This window comes from Embiotoca jacksoni, unplaced genomic scaffold (assembly GCF_022577435.1).
Source record: "Embiotoca jacksoni isolate LCO1_2020_lvr unplaced genomic scaffold, fEmbJac1.0.p SCAF_23, whole genome shotgun sequence".
Classification (NCBI taxonomy): domain Eukaryota; kingdom Metazoa; phylum Chordata; class Actinopteri; family Embiotocidae; genus Embiotoca; species Embiotoca jacksoni.
In genome coordinates this window covers 4,714,320-4,732,312 of record NW_027185374.1, presented here as the reverse complement: position 1 = coordinate 4,732,312, position 17,993 = coordinate 4,714,320, and the positions used below count along the sequence as shown (strand labels likewise).

Genomic DNA, 17,993 nt, shown 5'->3' with positions numbered 1-17,993 from the left:
TGAAACGACACTATTCGGTCGAAATTCACACACAAAGACACGCACAACAGTTTGGTATTAAACCCTGAATCCATTTAAAAATAATTTCTTGTTTTTGCCATCAGGCCTGTGTGGTGGGCGAGTTCCTCTGAGATGAATGTGTAGTAAATTAGGTTCACAGAGTTTGATAAGTCCCCAAACAAAACAAGAAGGCTGCTGGTCTGGAGCACAGCCAACAGCTCAATTTTAGTATTACATCGACAAATTAACAGCAACATCCTTACTTGCCCTGATTGATTGAGCTGACGATGTGGCAGTTTGATAAAAGATGTTAAATGCTCTTAAAGTATTGATATGTCAAAATCAAATGTCTGAGATTCATTTGCACTATATTAGGCGATCAGTCAAGAACTCACAAGCCAAAACGCTTTGAAAACTTTATACAGAAAGTACAATAACAGTATTGAGCAATAAAGTGCTCCAATGTTCCACGTACGGATACATCATGTAGTTACTTTACATGTTCAAGAAATGTCCAAAATGTTTCAGTAATTTACAGTCATTTTCATTACGGTTACTTCTCCTTGGTAAATCACCAAAAATAAAAAAAAATAAAAAAAAAGATTTGAATGATTGCACAAGGCAAGTAGAACACTGATACAGAATAAAATGAAAAAAACATTAAAGAACAAAATAAGCACTTTAACTTAAACAGTGCCTGATGTCTAAATGGCTGCATGAAAATAATCAGAAATCAACAAAGTAAATCTTAATATAATATAATCTTTTTTCAAAATTCTATTTACAAATGACTGTACCAAAAACACCCCACAGAATCATAAAGAAATAAAGAAATACGCTAAATCGTTTCTAACTGTGGTGCATCGGCTCAATGCTGCAGCCACCAGCACTGCAGCTTACTCCCCTCTATCCGTTTAAGCTCTACAACCACACCTCAGCTTTTTCATCATCATAAAGTTTACACTCTCGCAGCTTTGGAATAAGTCAAGACACCCTCCTGTAACAGTCAACATCTATTACTGCTGATGTGTTTGATATAAAAAAAAAAAAAAAAAAAAAAAAACCTTCCTCATCTGTACACTATGATGGTTGATCTTCCTGTTTGATGTCCATTTCACTTCCTGTGTTTGAAATAACTCCGTAATGGTATGACTCAACTGGCACATTTTCTTGCTCCTCTTTGAACAATGTACTTTCAGTGTCCTGACCGATGGTCACCATGGAGTATTCCAGGGATCCTCCTCGTTCAAGTGGGACAAAACACTTGACATCACCAGTGTCCGATTCTGTTTTTATGAGCCTCTCAGTGTTTGTATCTTCGTCTTGCATATCATCTCCTTCAGGTACTTGTGCTGCAGGCAGGGAGGAATGCTGGAAATCATCCATTTCTGATTCTTTTTCTGTACCACTTTTGGAAATCAGACATTTATTAATCCAAAGGGATCCTGCGGGTTCACCATGGACTAAATCATTGTCGTCCTCTGAGATTGACTCTGTTTTGACATCATCACAATATGGATGATATTCCTCCTCAGTGTCCAGTTCTAAATTCATATCAGCATAATATGGATCATACTCCTCTTGTTTGATCTGGATGTTTCCATGGAGAAGACTGTCACAACCTGCCCTCATGGGACTATCATTCATCTGCATTTTCGTCCAATGATCTGGTTGAGACTGTGTCCACTCGAACCAAGATTGTTCGTTCGTTTGTCTGTGTGGTTCTTCCGAGGAGGAGTTCCCTCTGTTCTTGTTTTGTTGTTGTGTTGACCTTTCTGATGACATGGGATTGATGACAAATGGTAACTTAAAGACCTTTTCTACTCGGCTAGATGCATGATTCCTCCATGTTTTGACAAAGGCACTGATTTTGCTTGCAGTAGCTATGGCAAATTCCCAACACCTGGGATGTTGTGAGCTAAGATCAAAGTTATAGTCTAAGATCTCATACAAAGTGTTTGGGAGATAGTGTCTTGTTTTATACGATGCAAATTTATGCATCTCCAAAACTACAGATGTTGTCAGGAGATTCAAGTCCAGTTTTTCTTTGTCTCCTGATTTTGATGTCACATCGAGGTCCAGACCTATTTCATTGCAGATGGGAAAGAGGTGTTCTCTTGCGCCTTCATTTTTCTTCAATCTTTTGGCACCTGAATCAATGCTTCGCAGCACTGCAATTTCCTTTTTTGTTTGCATTTCCAGTTGTCTTTTTCTGAACGTTTCCTTCCGTTCACTTGTCTTGATCACATTTTGCTCTTTACTTTTACTCCCAACTGTAGGATCTCTGTGAGAAGGTTGGTAGATAACAAAAACTTCACTGAACCAAGCGGGCTCTCCAGCATTTGGAGGCATTCTGGTGAATAAAAATGAAGGATTTATTTGTAGGCTCTGCATGTCCAAGTTGAAGTTGTGCTCAAGAATATCATTGATGATCTTGTGTCTAGTTCCGCACAGTTTTTTGGTAAACAAATACACCTCGGACATGACTGCATTTGTCAAAACATGTGTGTCAAGTTCATCTCTTGGGTGATCTTTGTCCACACACAGGCTTAAACCTATTTTCCTGCAGTGACGGTAACAGCTCGTTAACACCTTCTCTGAAGTTTGGAAAATAGAGGTTGAATTCTTTGCAGGATTTTGTGCTGTGCAGTTTCCATGAAGCATGTGACCAGGGTTAGTTTCATCCTGACAAAGTTTAAAACTTCTATCTTGATAACATTTGAGGCAGTGTGGTGTATATCCCTCCAAACATCTCCAGTCAGGAAGTTCAAAAGGTGCTTTCTTTCGAGATACCGAGGATCTTTTATTTTTCATTACTTTAGTTTGTCTCTTAAGTTCGTCTGCAAAGGCGCTCCGATACAGCTCACTGTTCAAATTTAGATCAAAGTTATACTCCAGTATCTCGGTGCTGAAATGTTTTGCAGCTGACAGCAGTGCTGTTGCAAAAGTATTCATTTCAACCATGATGCCATTGGTCAGTAATTTTGGATCAAGATTTTGTTTGACTCCAGATGCTACGTTGAAATCGATGCCTAGTTTCTTACATCTGGAGTAAGAATAAAGTGGACAATCTTCTCTATGAGGCGCTGAAAGGATTTGCTGAATATGATTAGCTCGCAATTTCCACAGCAGTGAATTGGAGTCATCATTTTGTTCAGGGGAAGTGGATTTGCTTACATTTTGGTCTACGGTTGTCTGAATAGAGCCAGTACTATTTGCTTCTAAACTTTCTTTTTTCTGGCAAAGCAGTTTTGTCATTATTGAGTCGTAGTTCCTTTTGGGCTTTGCTTTTGCATGGATTCCACAGGTTACTAGATTTCTTTGCTCAATTGCAGCAGGAATGTACGCAAGAATATTTCTAGCAAGGTCAGAATCTACACTCGGCAAATCGAGATCAAAGTTGTGTCTGAGGATATCAATACAAATCTGCTCAAATGTTCCACAGAACTTTTCTGCAAAGTTTGTGACTTCGGTCATTGCTCCTTTGGTCAGTTTGTTGACATCAAGTTTTTTATTTCCTTGACTGGTGTTCACATGTAGCCTCAGACCAATCTCCTTGCAGAATCGATAGCAGTCCACACGATTCTTTGAAATTGCTTCAGCGAGTGAATCCGCTTTAGGCTCAGGATGTGAAACAAAAGTGCATGTGGGAGCAACATCACACTGCCTCTCTGTCAATATGTTGCCAAGTTCAGGTTTGACACTGCCCATTCTCTGATGTGTCATATCAATGGGAGACATGGAATTAGGAAGTTCAAAAACCTCCCTTGAGAATTTGACTGCATCCTCACAATTTTTAAGCTGTGTTATTCTCTTCATAAGTTCACATGCAAAACGATGTTTATGGTATTTGCTTTGCAGGCCTAAGTCAAAGTTGTTTTCCAGAATCTCCATGATGAATTCCTGCTGGGATGAACTCATATCTACGGCAAATCGTGCAATATTAAGTAGAACAGAATCAGTCAAATAGTCAGCACTGAGATTTTGTTTGGGTCCAAATCCAACATTGAATTCTACATTCACTTTCCTTGAATTTCCAATCACATAGCACTGTTTGTCTTGTGCAAGGATTTGATTTGCACGGTAGGCACGCAACTTCCACAAGTCGCTCTCTGTTCCCATTTCCTCTGGTTCCATGTCACATTCATTTAATACATTTGTTGGAATCCGTGTCTGCTCTTCGTGTCCTGGCAGCCTACTTTTATCAGGCTGACTTGCAAATGGTGGGTTCATATCTACGTTTATATTTGGTAAACTGGAAGAACCATTGATGGAGGTGAGTAAAGGCTCGAGTACCCCCACACAACCCGATAGTGATTCTCGAGGGATGTCAGAACTTGTTGGGGTTCGACAGGGATCCTCATTTCCACTGATTTCTGAATCTGTGATGTCGTCCGCTTCTACAGGACACATGTAGTTAAAGTCACCCTCTGCTGTTTGACTGGTACACAAAGCAGTGGGATGATTTAGTCTTTGCAGCATGTCACCTTCCTTCTTTTTTTGCATTTCCATTTGCCTTTTTCTGAATGTTTCCTTCCTTTCACTTCTCTGCGTGTCATTTATCTCTGTCCAGTTACTCCTAACGGGAGGAGCTCTGTGAGAAGGCTGGTAGATAACGAAAACTTCATTGAACCAGGCAGGTTCCCCAGCATTTGGAGGCAGTCTGTTGAACAGCTCTGCAGGATTCTTTTGTTGCCGCTGTGTGTCCAAGTTGAAGTTGTGGTCAAGGATATCAGCAACAATCTTAATTTTTGTTCCACACAGTTTTTTGGCAAAAGAATACACCTCAGATATAACTGCATTTGTCAAAACGTGTGTGGCGAGTTTACGTTTTGGGTGATCTTTGTCCACACACAGGCTTAAACCTATTTCCTTGCAGTGATGGTAAGAGCTTGTTAACATCTCCTCTGATGTTTGGGAAATAGATGTTGAATTCTTTGCAGGCTTTTGTGCTGTGCAGTTTGCATCAACAGAGACAATGTCAGTCATGGCATGTGGATGCCCAGGAAGCATGAGACCAGAGTCAGATACATCCTGACGAAGCTTAGAATTTCTATCTTGATAACATTTGAGGCAGTGTGGATTATATTCTTCTAAACATCTCACGTCAGGAAGTTCAAAAAGCTCTTGCTTTAGAGATACAAATGATCTTTTCTTTTTCGTTACTATCATTTGTCTCCCAAGTTCGTCTGCAAAGGCGCTGCGATACATCTCACTGTTCAAATTTAGATCAAAGTTATACTCCAGTATCTCTGTGCTGAAATGTTTTGCATCTGACAGCAGTTCTGTGGCAAAAGTGTAAATTTCAACCATGATGCCATTGGTCAGTAATTTTGGATCAAGATTTTGTTTGACTCCAGATGCTACATTGAAATCGATGCCTAGTTTCTTACATCTGGAGTAAGAATAAAGTGGACAATCTTCTCCATGAGGTGCTGAGAGCATTTGCTGAACGTGATTAGCTCGCAAATTCCACATCAGTGAATTGGAGTCATTTTTTTGTTCAGTGAAAGTGGATTTGCTTACATTTTGGTCTACGGTTGCCTGAGTGGAGCCACTACTACAAGCTGTTAAATTTGCGTTGTTGTGGCAAAGCAATTTAGTCACTATTGAGCCATGACTTCTTTTAGGCTTCCAGGTCACACGGTCAACACAGGTTGCTAGATTTCTTTGCTCAATTACAACAGGAATATACGCAAGAATATTTCCAGCAAGGTCAGAATCTACACTCGGCAAATCAAGATCAAAGTTGTGTCTGAGGATATCAATACAAATCTGCTGAAAAGTTCCACACAACTTTTCTGCAAAGTTCGTCACTTCGGTCATTGCTCCTTTGGTCAGTTTGTTGACATCAAGTTTTACTTTTTCTCTGCTATTTTTCACATTTAGCTTCAGACCAATCTCCTTGCAGAAGGGATAATGTTCCACACTCTGATTTGAAATTACTTCAGCATGTAAATCCGGTTTTGCTTCAGCAGGTGAATCAAGAGCGCACGTGGCAGCAACATCACACGGCCTCATTCTTGATAATCTGTCGAGTTCAGGTTTGACACTGCCCATTCTCTGATGTGTCATTTTAATGGAAGACATGGAATTAGGAAGTTCAAAAACCTCCCTTGAGAATTTGACTGCATCCTCGCAATTTCTTAGCTGTCTCACTCTGTCCATAAGTTCACATGCAAATCGATGTTTATGGTATTTGCTCTGCAGACCAAAGTCAAAGTTGTTTTCCAGAATCTCCATGATGAATTCCTGCTGGGATGAACTCATATCTAAGGCAAATCGTGCAACTTTAACTAGAACTGAATCAGTCAAATAGTCAGCACTGATATTTTGTTTGGGCCCAAATCCAACATTGAATTCTAAATGGAAATTCCTTATTTTCCCCAACAAACGGCACTGTTTGTCAAGTACAAGGAGGATTTTTTTTACACGGTTAGCACGCAACTTCCATAGATTGTCTCCTTGTTTAGACTCTTCAATGTTGGACAGCCCTAGACCGTGGGATCTCTTATGAGGATTTGTCTGACATGAAAAGAACTCCCCTTTAAACTCTTGAGTTAATTTGATACCAGCGGTGGAAAGTCGTTTTCTCCTTCTGAGCAGTTGTGATATCATGAACCAAACTTCATCTCTTCCCCGTTGACTTTTAAGATCCAGTTCAAAATTGTGTTCCAACACACTGAGAACAATGGAGCTGTAGGATGCAGTCAGAATTCGAGTGATGTCTTCTAGTTCTAACATCACGCCATTTGTCAATAAACGTGGATCAAGACTTTGTTTTGACCCGACGTCCAAGTTCAAGCCAATTTCTTCACAACGAGGGAACGAGGGAGGAAGAACATCCTCTTTGTCTTCTTCTGTTAACTGTGTTTCTGAAAACTCCGTTTCATGTTTATCATCAACATGTCGTCCATCCATCTCTTCTTTCGTTTTCACAGACGGCGTTTGTGAACTCTTAAATAAGTCTTCAAGTTCACTGTCATCATCGTCCTCCTCCATCTCCTCCAGGAAACCGTCACACTGATGTTCTGTAGATGCCTTGTTGCTGCTACATTCTGGCACAGAGGATGTGTCAAAAAGAGTAAAAACTTCATGTGTATCTTTTGGAGATTTTCTGATCAGGTCTTTGAGTTCGTGCTGAATTTGAGCTGTAAAATTTGTCCTCTGTTGCTCATTTTCAAATCTCAGATCAAAATTGTTCTCCAGAATGTTTGTGATAAAATGCCTTTTACTCTTGTTAACAGTTTTGGCAAAGTCACAGACCTCAAGTATGACACCGTTTGTCAATAATTGTAAATGCAGTTTTTTCTGTGTAGTAGATGAAAGATTAAAGTCTAATCCCATTTTATGGCTGTAATAGAATGGTTCTGGGCTTCTGGAATATTTCTTTACGTGCATAATGCGCCACTGCCATACTGTGTCCGCCTCCATCCTCTTTCTGTTCTTCAGACAGCACGTGTCCCTGTTGTCCATCCTCTCAATCGTCTGTCTTCTATATCTGTATTTAGTCCAGCAAAAAAAATACAAATGATATGTGCAATATTTCAACCTTTTATTGTAAAAAATCTACATGTATTAAGTTTGTAACATTTCTCAATCTAGAATACCAGATAATGTATCATCTCTTAAGTAGGAGAATTGGCAAATGTGTCTCTTTTTTGTCATTAATTTAATACTTTGGGGTTTTGAACCACTGGTATGAAAACAACAATTTGAGGATATGGTTACTTTAAAGGTTACGGTTACATCTGGCAATAGTTTTGACTTTGTTTTTGGGTGAACATTCGGTCAGTGAGCCAAACAGGAAGGACTGAGGAATAAGGAACTTTCTCATCTGTCGCAGCCTTAAAACATTTTGCACTGCTGCATTATATTATGCAGAAATGCCACCAACTGACAAGCAGTGGAATATCAAAATGGTAAAACTATATTGTGTATTGCCTCAAATACATGCTCATGTTACAGGCAAATGTGCCCTCGTGCAAAATAAGTACAAAAACAAGGGGGACAGCTCACATAACCTGCACGTCCCTCGAGTTTAAGCATGGATCGGGTGGCTCAGCATTTCAGCAAATATCACAGGTTTGGGTGGATTGTGTAAAAAAATGACAAAGCATTGTTAAGACTAAGTTATGAATATTTTTGTCCAGGAGGACATCCTTTTCTCTTTGAGGGATCATGTTATATAAACCATCTACTCTCCATGAACACAAGAGCAGGAAAATGCATTCCAGCAACAAACTGTTCCAATTAGCGAACTTTCACTTCAGCTGGTTGAGCAGTGGAAGCACATTAAAATAGCTGAAATCCTGGAATTCTGGACTATATTATTCTTCTTCACGTTGCCAACCATCAACAGGCTAAAAAGATAGTGTAGACCTGCACATTTAGACATTTACCTTGTGTAAGTTCTCTACAAAGATGTGAGACAGCAGGTTCATGTCTTTAATGAAGGGTTACTTTTTTTTTGCTGGCAGCCATTTAAGAATAAAGAACACAGTTTGAAACAATTCATCTGGTTATTTAGTAGCCCAGACCCAGACGCTGTTGGGCGAAGATAGATTAGGCATATGAATCAATGTCTTACAGTTACGCTTGAGCAAACAGCCCAAAACGACACGGTGGCAGACTGTTCACATTGCTGTTGCCTTCAGTGGCTCATTCAAACCTTGTTGCCTGTCTTTTTTGTGAAACATGCACTCAATAGGACTCTGTGATAGGCCATGGATGCTGCGCTATACACTGTACATGATACAGGATAATGTTGGCGGTTTGAGCGTTGGGCAGGTTTAGTTGGCTTTGACAGCGGGTCGGGTCGAGCTGGAAAAGTGTAAAACATGGGACTTTTAAGGTTGCTACCTACCTTGCAAACCATTGGCCAAGTCGTCCTCCTACATGTCTGGCCCAATCTCTGGGATACTAGATGGACATCCATCCAACTGGTGAAGGAATGGTGCGAGCGATGTGTCCCTGTATAAAACAGAACATTTGTAAATTCATGCATTTATTGTTTCTACAGCACACAAAAACACAGGAACCAGAGCTGCGATCCTGTTTGAGACGATCTCATCCACTTGGTGGGAGACCAAGAATGTGTGCTACACTTCGATGCAGGTGAGATGGTTAACCACACATATATTTTCAAATTACAACAGTTAGTCCTAATTCTTAAAGTTTTATATGGGATACTCTTGTCAATCTGCTATAGTATTTAAACACAAAGCTGTAAACTCTGTTAAAAAAAAAAAGAAGACATGTTTACAATACTTAAATAGTAATAACAGTTTTACTGACCAAATACCACTTTTGACTTTGTTTTATTTTAGTCTTGTCATGGGTAATCCAGGCATTTGTTTTGCTGGTATTTCAGCGTGAACTGGTTTAGAATAAATTGAGTAAGTTACAAAGAGGTTATGAGTATATTTCAAAAAGTAAAAATAAGTTTTGTTCTTTCAAGAGAATAAAAGGAGATCTTCAATGGAAATCAGGAATGACACGGAGAGGCGTTAACTTGTACAGTAAAATGCAGCAAAATGTAGCTTTTTTTTTTGTGACTTCACAAACAGAATAAATCTTTAGCGTTTCCTGCTGTTCCTGCACCGCACAAAAATTAATGAAAGGCATGTATTCATAAACTAAAAGTATTGGTATAACCAACAGGAGATCATTCCCACGTGGAGTGATTTTGGTGACTTAACAGAAAAAGACAGAAGTTATTGATTCATTTTCATTTAAAAAAAAAAAAAAAAAAAATCCTTAAAAAAAATGATCTAAAAGCATATATTCATAAATTAAGATTTGTGGTATAGAAAACAAGAAATAATTTCAATGTGTAGCGATTTTGATGACTTTACACGGAAAAAGACTGACATAACAGGTTTTTTTTAAATTTTATTTTTACAAAAATCTAAATTATGTAAAATCATATGTTAATATTTTTTAACATTCCCGCAGAAAACTGCAAAAAAAAACAACCCAACAACCCAGAAGTGTTTATATTTCACTCGTACGACCATAAGCTGTTGGACAGAAGCTATCCGTGTGCGTATTGTGCGCGTTGAACAGAGGGCACACAAACACGTTCACCTGTCCAAAATTCAAGTACTACTCAAGTAAGAGTACTAAAAATACTACGTTAGTGTAATTACGGGTAAAAAAAAAAAAAATCGGTCAGTGAAAGAAACACGCAATCAATGCTTGGTATGCTATTTATTAGTGCAACTGGAAACTATTTTCTCCCAGAACATGGCAACCTGCGACTGAAACCGCCTCATAACGCCAGAACATCGACATTTTGCAGTCACACGCAATCGATCGCATGATCAGGAGCAGGCTTACCTCCTGTAGGCTGATCGATCACGCAGGATTTCTTCTCATTTGTACACACAACAAGCCGTTAGCCGGACAACTTCTCTGTTTATTAACTGGTTTCCTCGTTTGAGAGGGGAAGCGTCCGCCGCTCTTGCAGGAAGTGATGACAAAATAGAGGCGCGCTTACTTTCACAATAAAAGGTCGAAGAATTAAAGATAATTTAACAGATACGCAATCATATGACAGTATTACAACAGTCAAAGTTCAGTTTTTATTCATTACTAGTTTGCCGTTTTGGAACTTAATATACCCTTCACAATAAATAATTTCAATTAATTTACTTATAATAATAAAACAACCGAGTATGATGCACCCGGACCACTGATCACAAAACCATGCATAACTCGGGGGATGATTTGGATAAAGCAGCGGAACTTGGGACTCCTAAAATGTAAAGCTTTTCTGTGCAAGTTATGGTGCTGTGCACCGTTCACGTGCAACAGGAGCTTTCTTGGAACTTTCTGAGACGTCCTCGCACACGCTTGACAGGGGAGGGTGAGACCCCGGGTGTTCAGCTAGTTGCAATCTGAAACTTCACCAACAGATGCCACTAAATCCTTTACACTGCTTCTTTTAGCATGCCCCTGCACTGTCAGAAGCTTTGCAAAACAAACTGAAATCCTGAAATATAAAAAATAAGTAAAAACTTAATGCACAAAAATACTTTTATAACTGATATAACCTTTGCTTTCTTCCTGATTAATAAATATAAGAAAGTGAATCCAAACCGAACAGGGTACTGCAGTTTATTTCAGAAAAAAACTTTTTCCTTTACAAATAAACTTAAATATTCAAGTCAGATATATCAATGTGAAAATGAAAGACAAGCATTCTGAATGTTGACAATTCTTAACAAAAGTTTAGGAGGAGAAATTACACATCTACAAACACAAAATCATGATTCTGGTTATCCTGTGGATATGAACTGTAGAGAAGTTCAGCATACCCAGTGAAATGTTTGTATTTTGACCCTATATATATTATATAATTTACGTGAATTATTTTTGAGTTTTGTTTATGTATTTTTGTCTGAATGGGGAAAAGAATTGACCGTTGGTGCAGTAAGTGAACTTGTTAGAATTTTTCCGTTCTTATGAGCAGCCTGTAGTGCCATTATGGCTGTCAGCGTTTAGTCAGCGTATGCTCAGAAAGCTCTGAAAAGTTGGTTTGGCATGTATCCCAGGTGAAGGAAAGCCGTTTGGGCTTCTGTCTCGAGGACGGCCAGTTCCTGGACTGTCGGGGCAAGAGCATCCACGTGACCCTTGTAGTTACCACCTGGGTGAGGAAAACGGGTTTGTTCATTACCATCGATGCAATAATTGTATACAGAATATTTCTTCTGGAGACAAATCACCATCTCCGTTGTTGTCACTGTGTTCAACATACCTCCCAACGCCCTGCGCCTTCCGTAGGTCACCTTTCCATCAAACTCATCCACAGGCACTTTGATATCTGGCTCACACTGGGTGATGGTGCACTTTAGATGCTCCTCAACGTCCGACAGGAGCTGTGACGAGGAGTGTAGAGTGATGTTACATTGTGAAAGGGACAAAAATGTATTTGAGCTTTCAGTGACATAAAAATCAAACAAAACTTTACTTCCCACCAGAGTTCAACCTGCGAGTGTCCTGGATTATACACATCACACACACTAAACTTAATGGTTCCGTTTCTGACAAGATGACAAATGCACCATCTGCTTATCAAACCACTTTAAAAAGGCCTCTGCTGACTAAGAGGTGGTATTATATTTTCACTTGAAGCCTTGTCTAGTTTTTGTGTTGTTTTTTTTGTTCACCTCTTTCTCATTGTACCAGATGGTGCAACCTCCATCCTCCTTCAGCCGGGTGTTGTAGCAGCCTCTGCCTCGGTTCGGGCAAACATGGTACCACACCTGCACACATGGAAAGATGCACCTTAAAACCATATTCAAAAATCATAGATAGGTGCATTTCTATCATGTAAAATACCTTCTCTTTTTCCATAGCAACCAAGGAGATGGCCAGTCCCATTCTGTAAATTAAAAGGAAATGACACGACTTGAATTGTCTAAAGGAAGTCAACGCTGTCATTCATTTTCTACTATCATTTAGGCATATTGTGTGCAAGTTTGAGGTTGCAATGATGATGATATTGCTAATTTAATGTGACAACAAACTCATATAACATAAGAAATTAATGATTGAATAATAAATTTTGACCTTTTTGGCAATCCTAACACACAAAGACTGTAAGTGCTAACCTCTCGGCTCTTCCAACTCTGCCGATACGATGGACATAGTTCTGCTTCTCATCTGGCAGGGTGACATTAATCACTGGAGAAAAAAGACGAACGTTATGAGAAAGGATGGCAGAAATGCAAACATGAAATGCAGCAAAGTACTCCTCAGGGATAATCATTAATTAATGCAATTTTCCAGGATCCTTCTCTTACCGTAAGGAACTCCGTGGATGTCAATTCCTCTGGCAGCTACGTCAGTGCAGATCAAGAGTCTCACTTCTTTTTTCTAAAAACAAAAGTAGATCTTAAAACATCCATCTACAGGTTGTCAAACAGCATCATAAAGTTGTAGTTTTCTCCTTCTTTACCTTGAAGCGCTCCAAGTTAGTCTTCCGCTCATTAGGCTTTCGATCACCATGGAGACAAACGCAGGAAAACTGGTGACCTTTACTGTCCGGACCTGAAGAAAATAAACAAATACTGAGGGAGGATACAGAGTTTGTCATGGGGGGAAAAAAAAACAACCACAGAGTATGTCACTCCCTTTTATTTAGGTGTGTTTGTGAGAGACAGGTTGTTACCCCTTTCAAAACTTCTGTCTGGCAGAGGCTGAAAATAAAAATGTAAGAAGCCCTAATGCTGCTTACCTCCTCCTTGCTGAATGAAGTACTGCTCCATGTTGTCGCAGTCGATCTTGGTGCGACAGAAGATTATAGCCTGGTCCATTTTGTGCTCTTTAATGGCCTTCACGGTGTACTCGCCCTTCAGCATCTTGATGGCTTCTGACCACATCTCTAAAATGCACACGCACACGTTTATGGAGTTTTGTAAAGGGTAAATACCAACAGTACATCTGCGTTGTTGTTTATGTGATGTCTTGACTCAAGGATAAAACCTAAGGGTCTAAATTGTGTTACCCGTCTGCTCATACCTGCAGAGTTGGCTCCTGGTCTGGTGTTATCTTTGGCATGAACCTCGTCAGTCTACCCAGAGGAAAGATACAAGTAGAAAAGCTAAGTCAACACACTTCCCCAGGAGAAAAACATGACAACGACTTAACTTGATTCTTCAGCACTTTTCATGACTCCCCATCCTTCTTCCTCAGTTTCCTTGGCCGAGCATGAGAGACTCACCCGGATGTGGCTCTTGCCCAGGCGCTCCCACAGACGGTCGTTCTTCGGATTGACGGGCACAACCACGTGGTGGACACTCTCTGGAACAGAGTCCTCCCCCTTCAGGTCCACCCAAGTAGGGAAGTGCATGATGCGCTCGGACAACTTCTTCACGTCAAATGAATGCAGTGTGGCTGAACACACAATGATCTGGGGGGGGGGGAGAAATCAGTTGATGCACTTAAATGACTAATACCTGCAAATCATCTCCTCGTGTGTAAACCCGCACAACTTATGCATCACTGTTTAAACTGTTTATTGCCACTAATTTAATTGATCTAAAGTGCTACTTACCTGCAGTCTCTTGCCATCAGAGGTGACCTGAGGGATTTGGTTATGGATCCTATTGATGAAGTCTGTATATCCGGCTGACAGGAGGCCATCCTGAAGACACACAGAACCCACGTAATGGTTAAGTGGCTTCAGGGATTGTTACGCTACATAAATAAACCATTAGGAAAAGAATATTTGTATTTTATAGGCAGTAGAAACTCCATGCTTTGAATGCTAAAAGACCTAAATGTTATTAAAATACTGTAGATGTGTTGCACATACACACTCATCCAGCACCAGGAAGCGGACTTGGGACAGACTGAGTTTCCCGGTGGATATGAGATCGTCCAGTCTGCCGGGTGTTCCCACCACGATGTCAGTCTGATTATTGATGACATATAGAGAGCAGAAAAAAGGCAAGAAGGAAGCAAGCCACAGATTAAAAATGATGTCTATTAGAAACAATCTCCCCCCCCCCCCCTTTTTGGCTTCACAGTGATGAAAACTAACTGGATTTTTGTTTTTGGAGACAGCACATGTCACATACCCCCTGTTCCAGAGCAGCCAGCTGCTCTTTGGCAGGCACACCACCGATCACCAGGAGTTCCCTGTAGTAACAGATTGACAAATTACTGCACATGCTGGCCTCCGCATGTATACTTAAACACTGGCTCCATCTGCTGGTAGCAAACAGGAGTTGCTAACAGGCTGCAGTATGTAGACAAATACAGCATGAAAAACAATTCCACAGCAATAATTTTTATCATTGGTGTCACCGTCAAACGTACTTATACATACATTTTCTGCACAAGTCATGGTTTTATGCTCTTTGCGCCAGCCAATGTCGATAGCAAATCAATAGAATCGTACCTGAGTTTGGGGTTATCCACATATTTCTTGCATTGCTTGACATTGTTGAGGGTTTGTTCAGCCAGTTCCTTCGATGGCTCGATGATCAGAGCTTTGGGGGCGTTGGATGACACTTTCACCTGACTCACTTTGGCACTTCCTGAGCAATCAGAGAGCAGAGACATGTTACACACTGCGGAACATTACACAAGAGTGTATACAATGATGAAAATTAAGCTTCTGTCCCTTGGTTTAAGAATAGACAGAGTTTTATTGTAAAAGGAATAAATGGATGACATAATCTTTATCTCTCTCTCTCTCTCTATAAAAGTATAGGTTATAAATCTGGATGTTACATTTACATCTGACATTTTCTGTATCTTTGTAGTACATTTGTTTGCAGCTCCTGAGATGAGGTTGCATCCACACACCTGTCTCAGAGGATTTGACTGTGTGATCCTCTGTTGCCTTGTCCAGGGCAACAAAACCACTCTTGGGGGGATGTTTAAAGTCCTCTCCTCCAAAGTTGAACTTCAGCTCTGCATTCTGGGAGGCAGATAAGATGAGCAATTAGTATGGTATCAGTCTGGCAACTGTGTTTGTTTGTTTTCCACCGTTACTGTGATGTGTTCTCGGATAATACCTTCAGCACACAGGAGGCGAAGAAAGACTGATTCTTCAGGTTTTGAGGGATCTCAAAAGCCACACCCAGGTCATTACCTGGAGAAAGAACCAGTAGAGAGTGTCACGAAAGTAAGCCACTTTGCTATTTAACTCCAGATTTGGTACATATTTAAAGACAGACAAACAATAAAATGTGAGACTGCACCATTTTTAGAGAAGGAAATTTGGCCCTTGTCTACATCCAAGTAGCATCCAATAGTGTCATGCATGGTGAACTCCTGCAAAGAGGAAAGATAACAAAGAGAACTCATGTTTGAAAATGATTCTAAACACTGTTTGTGTCTCAATAACATAGTCATTGATGGCTTGTTACCTCTCCGTAGCTGTCAAACTGCTTGTTGTTGGATTTCTTTCCAGTGCCACCAAAACCAAAACCATACTTATCAGTTCCTAGAAACGGAGGGAAAAAAAAAAAAGACTTACAGTCCCATTGAGACCATTTGTTTCAGCTGATGTATGTTCTGCAGCATTTTGTGAAGAGTAGAGGAACATACCCAAGTCCAGAGCTGCCTGACTGGTGGACCAGCCCACACGGCACAGACCCTGGTCATGGCAGGCCACCTCATAGTAGTACTTCCCTAGACAATAAAAAAATAAAATAAGATAACGACAAGAACAGATAACAGTAAATCATACTTTCATTTGTGTTGGCCTATCAAAAAAAACTATGTGGTATCCTAAGCTGAATTGGTCTTTCTTCAAATCTCAATCACTCTGAAAGTACTTGTGCGTATTACCCACCTTTGGTGACACCTTTTGTGGAGCGACAGCCATGCCACTCTTTGAACTCTCTGCTCTGGCAGCACAGTCCATCAGGACCGATCGCTGTGAAGACATGAACAAAATGAGACAATGGGCAGATGTTGCAAAGAACAAAGCTTGAACACTACAGTGTTACAGTTATAACAGGCACCGATGCAGCTTTGCGTGTTTATTTTTCTCAAGCTCCTCTTACCGAAGGCTGTACCGCGATCATAAGGATTCATCTGCCAGTTGTTGAAAACTGAGACAAAACAAAGAAGAAGAAACATCTTGGCAACACATCCAATGGACTTCCTATTTGATTTTGTATTCAGAAAGGCTCCCCAATGTATCCTGGCACGACATGGTCTTGTAAACATGAGAGTTGTGGACAGTGTAGACTGAAAGCAAATTAGCCATTAAATAAGGTTATCTCACTGGCTCCTCCAGTTTTGACAGAGGCTCTGCCCTTCTTGCCCTCCTGTTGATCCTTCAGGGTCTCGTACACAATCTGGATCACTGGGATACTGAAGGCCTGAGGATGACATGAGGAACTGTGAATAACTATCACACGGAAACTTCACCTGAGGTCTAGTTGTTGCGAGATGATGTGTTTTAATCAAGCACTCACTCCCGTTTTGCCACTTCCAGTTTCTGCTGCCTTAAAACAAAAATGATAAAGTCAGATGTCTTGTAATAATGAGCAGGTTTGTGTCAAATGCGTGTAAAGTGCTTTGTTTACCATAAGCACGTCTCCTCCACCAAGGATAAGGGGGATAGACTCTGCCTGGATGTCAGTGGGTAGTCTGAATTGAAATAGGTCAGTTCAACGTCAACCTACAAGTAACAACAACATGGACCGATCATACGACCCGGAGCGTGAATTAGCAGATTTGCAGAGTAACTTACAACCAGTCCAGCTCCTCCACAGCCTGCGCTATTTCAGCCATGACTCCCATTTCTGTTGACAGAAAATGACATTAAATTATTCTGTTTGCTTACGTGGCTTTTAAAAGTCGCTGGGTGTAGAAGTAGATTTCAAACACGACGTCAAAATGATTAACTTAATTGAAAAGTCTCACCAGAAAACGCTGCCATTACTACCGATACGAGTGCAACCCAACCGGATGTAACGTGTCCAGAGTTTGCGGCTCGGTGCAACTCGTTTAATGGACTGTTCCAGTAGCTAAATAATATTAGTTCCGGTTCGTGAAACAGTTCGTAAATATCGTACCCAGTTAAAAATGCGTCGCTTGTGAAGCGAGTACCATATGCATATATTTCTATGTAAATGCGAAATTATAGCATGCTTTATCAAACCACTTTTAATCGGTTATTTAGTTAAAGTCTCCAGCGCGGTGCTGGGATGTATTTTGTCCCATGCTGCTCGCCGTAGTCTTCCTAACAGCTGGTTCAAATAAACATGGCAGAAGAAAGTCTTATTGAAGGCGAAGACGAGAACATTTTATACGATTTACTTGTGATTACGGAATGGCCGTCAGAAACGGATACCCAGGTCGGTCAAACATCAAGTTTTGCTTATAATAGGCCCCGTGCTGTAACGTTTATTCGAAAAAAAAGGCCAACGAAAGTCGGATATATTCAGTTGCATAGGGTCAGCCGCGCAAAGCCACGTAGCACAGACATACGACGAGTTACCGCTGTTTTGTCCCGATAA

The 17,993-nt window shown here is 40.4% G+C and overlaps 2 protein-coding genes and 1 long non-coding RNA gene across 3 annotated transcripts in view; 1 reads left to right on the top strand and 2 right to left on the bottom strand.

Moving 5' to 3' along the window:
* Nucleotides 1-402: 402 nt before the first annotated feature.
* LOC138203480 (uncharacterized) lies at nucleotides 403-10,429 on the bottom strand. Its single transcript, XR_011178723.1, has 3 exons — nucleotides 10,342-10,429; nucleotides 8,867-8,973; nucleotides 403-7,501 (listed from the first exon to the last, which is right to left on the bottom strand). It is a non-coding gene; the product is annotated as an uncharacterized lncRNA (long non-coding RNA).
* A 676-nt stretch (nucleotides 10,430-11,105) lies between these two features.
* On the bottom strand, nucleotides 11,106-17,443 carry ddx1 (DEAD (Asp-Glu-Ala-Asp) box helicase 1). Its single transcript, XM_069158356.1, has 26 exons — nucleotides 17,398-17,443; nucleotides 17,225-17,276; nucleotides 17,058-17,121; nucleotides 16,947-16,976; nucleotides 16,754-16,850; nucleotides 16,530-16,577; nucleotides 16,316-16,399; nucleotides 16,069-16,152; nucleotides 15,888-15,964; nucleotides 15,720-15,792; nucleotides 15,534-15,610; nucleotides 15,322-15,436; nucleotides 14,912-15,050; nucleotides 14,589-14,649; nucleotides 14,324-14,422; nucleotides 14,063-14,152; nucleotides 13,730-13,918; nucleotides 13,528-13,579; nucleotides 13,244-13,390; nucleotides 12,965-13,056; nucleotides 12,810-12,882; nucleotides 12,618-12,690; nucleotides 12,346-12,388; nucleotides 12,174-12,269; nucleotides 11,762-11,882; nucleotides 11,106-11,650 (listed from the first exon to the last, which is right to left on the bottom strand). Exons 1-26 carry the CDS (start codon nucleotides 17,411-17,413, stop codon nucleotides 11,520-11,522), a joined length of 2,223 nt encoding a protein of 740 aa, XP_069014457.1. The 5' UTR covers nucleotides 17,414-17,443; the 3' UTR covers nucleotides 11,106-11,519.
* Nucleotides 17,444-17,705: 262 nt separating this feature from the next.
* nbas (NBAS subunit of NRZ tethering complex) overlaps nucleotides 17,706-17,993 on the top strand; it is a 151,888-nt gene continuing 151,600 nt past the window's right edge. The window contains exon 1 of the mRNA XM_069158355.1: nucleotides 17,706-17,831. Within this exon, the coding sequence (XP_069014456.1) occupies nucleotides 17,739-17,831 (93 nt within the window). The 5' untranslated portion in view covers nucleotides 17,706-17,738. The remainder of the gene's footprint in view (nucleotides 17,832-17,993) is intronic.

What these genes read in the sequence shown, in the direction of transcription:
- ddx1 (XM_069158356.1), bottom strand. An exon ending in CACAAAAGGTGTCACCAAAG is followed by an intron (nt 16,153 to 16,315) that starts GTGGGTAATACG and finishes TTTATTGTCTAG; the next exon opens with GGAAGTACTACTATGAGGTG. An exon ending in CATCCACGGAGTTCCTTACG is followed by an intron (nt 12,691 to 12,809) that starts GTAAGAGAAGGA and finishes TTTTTTCTCCAG; the next exon opens with TGATTAATGTCACCCTGCCA.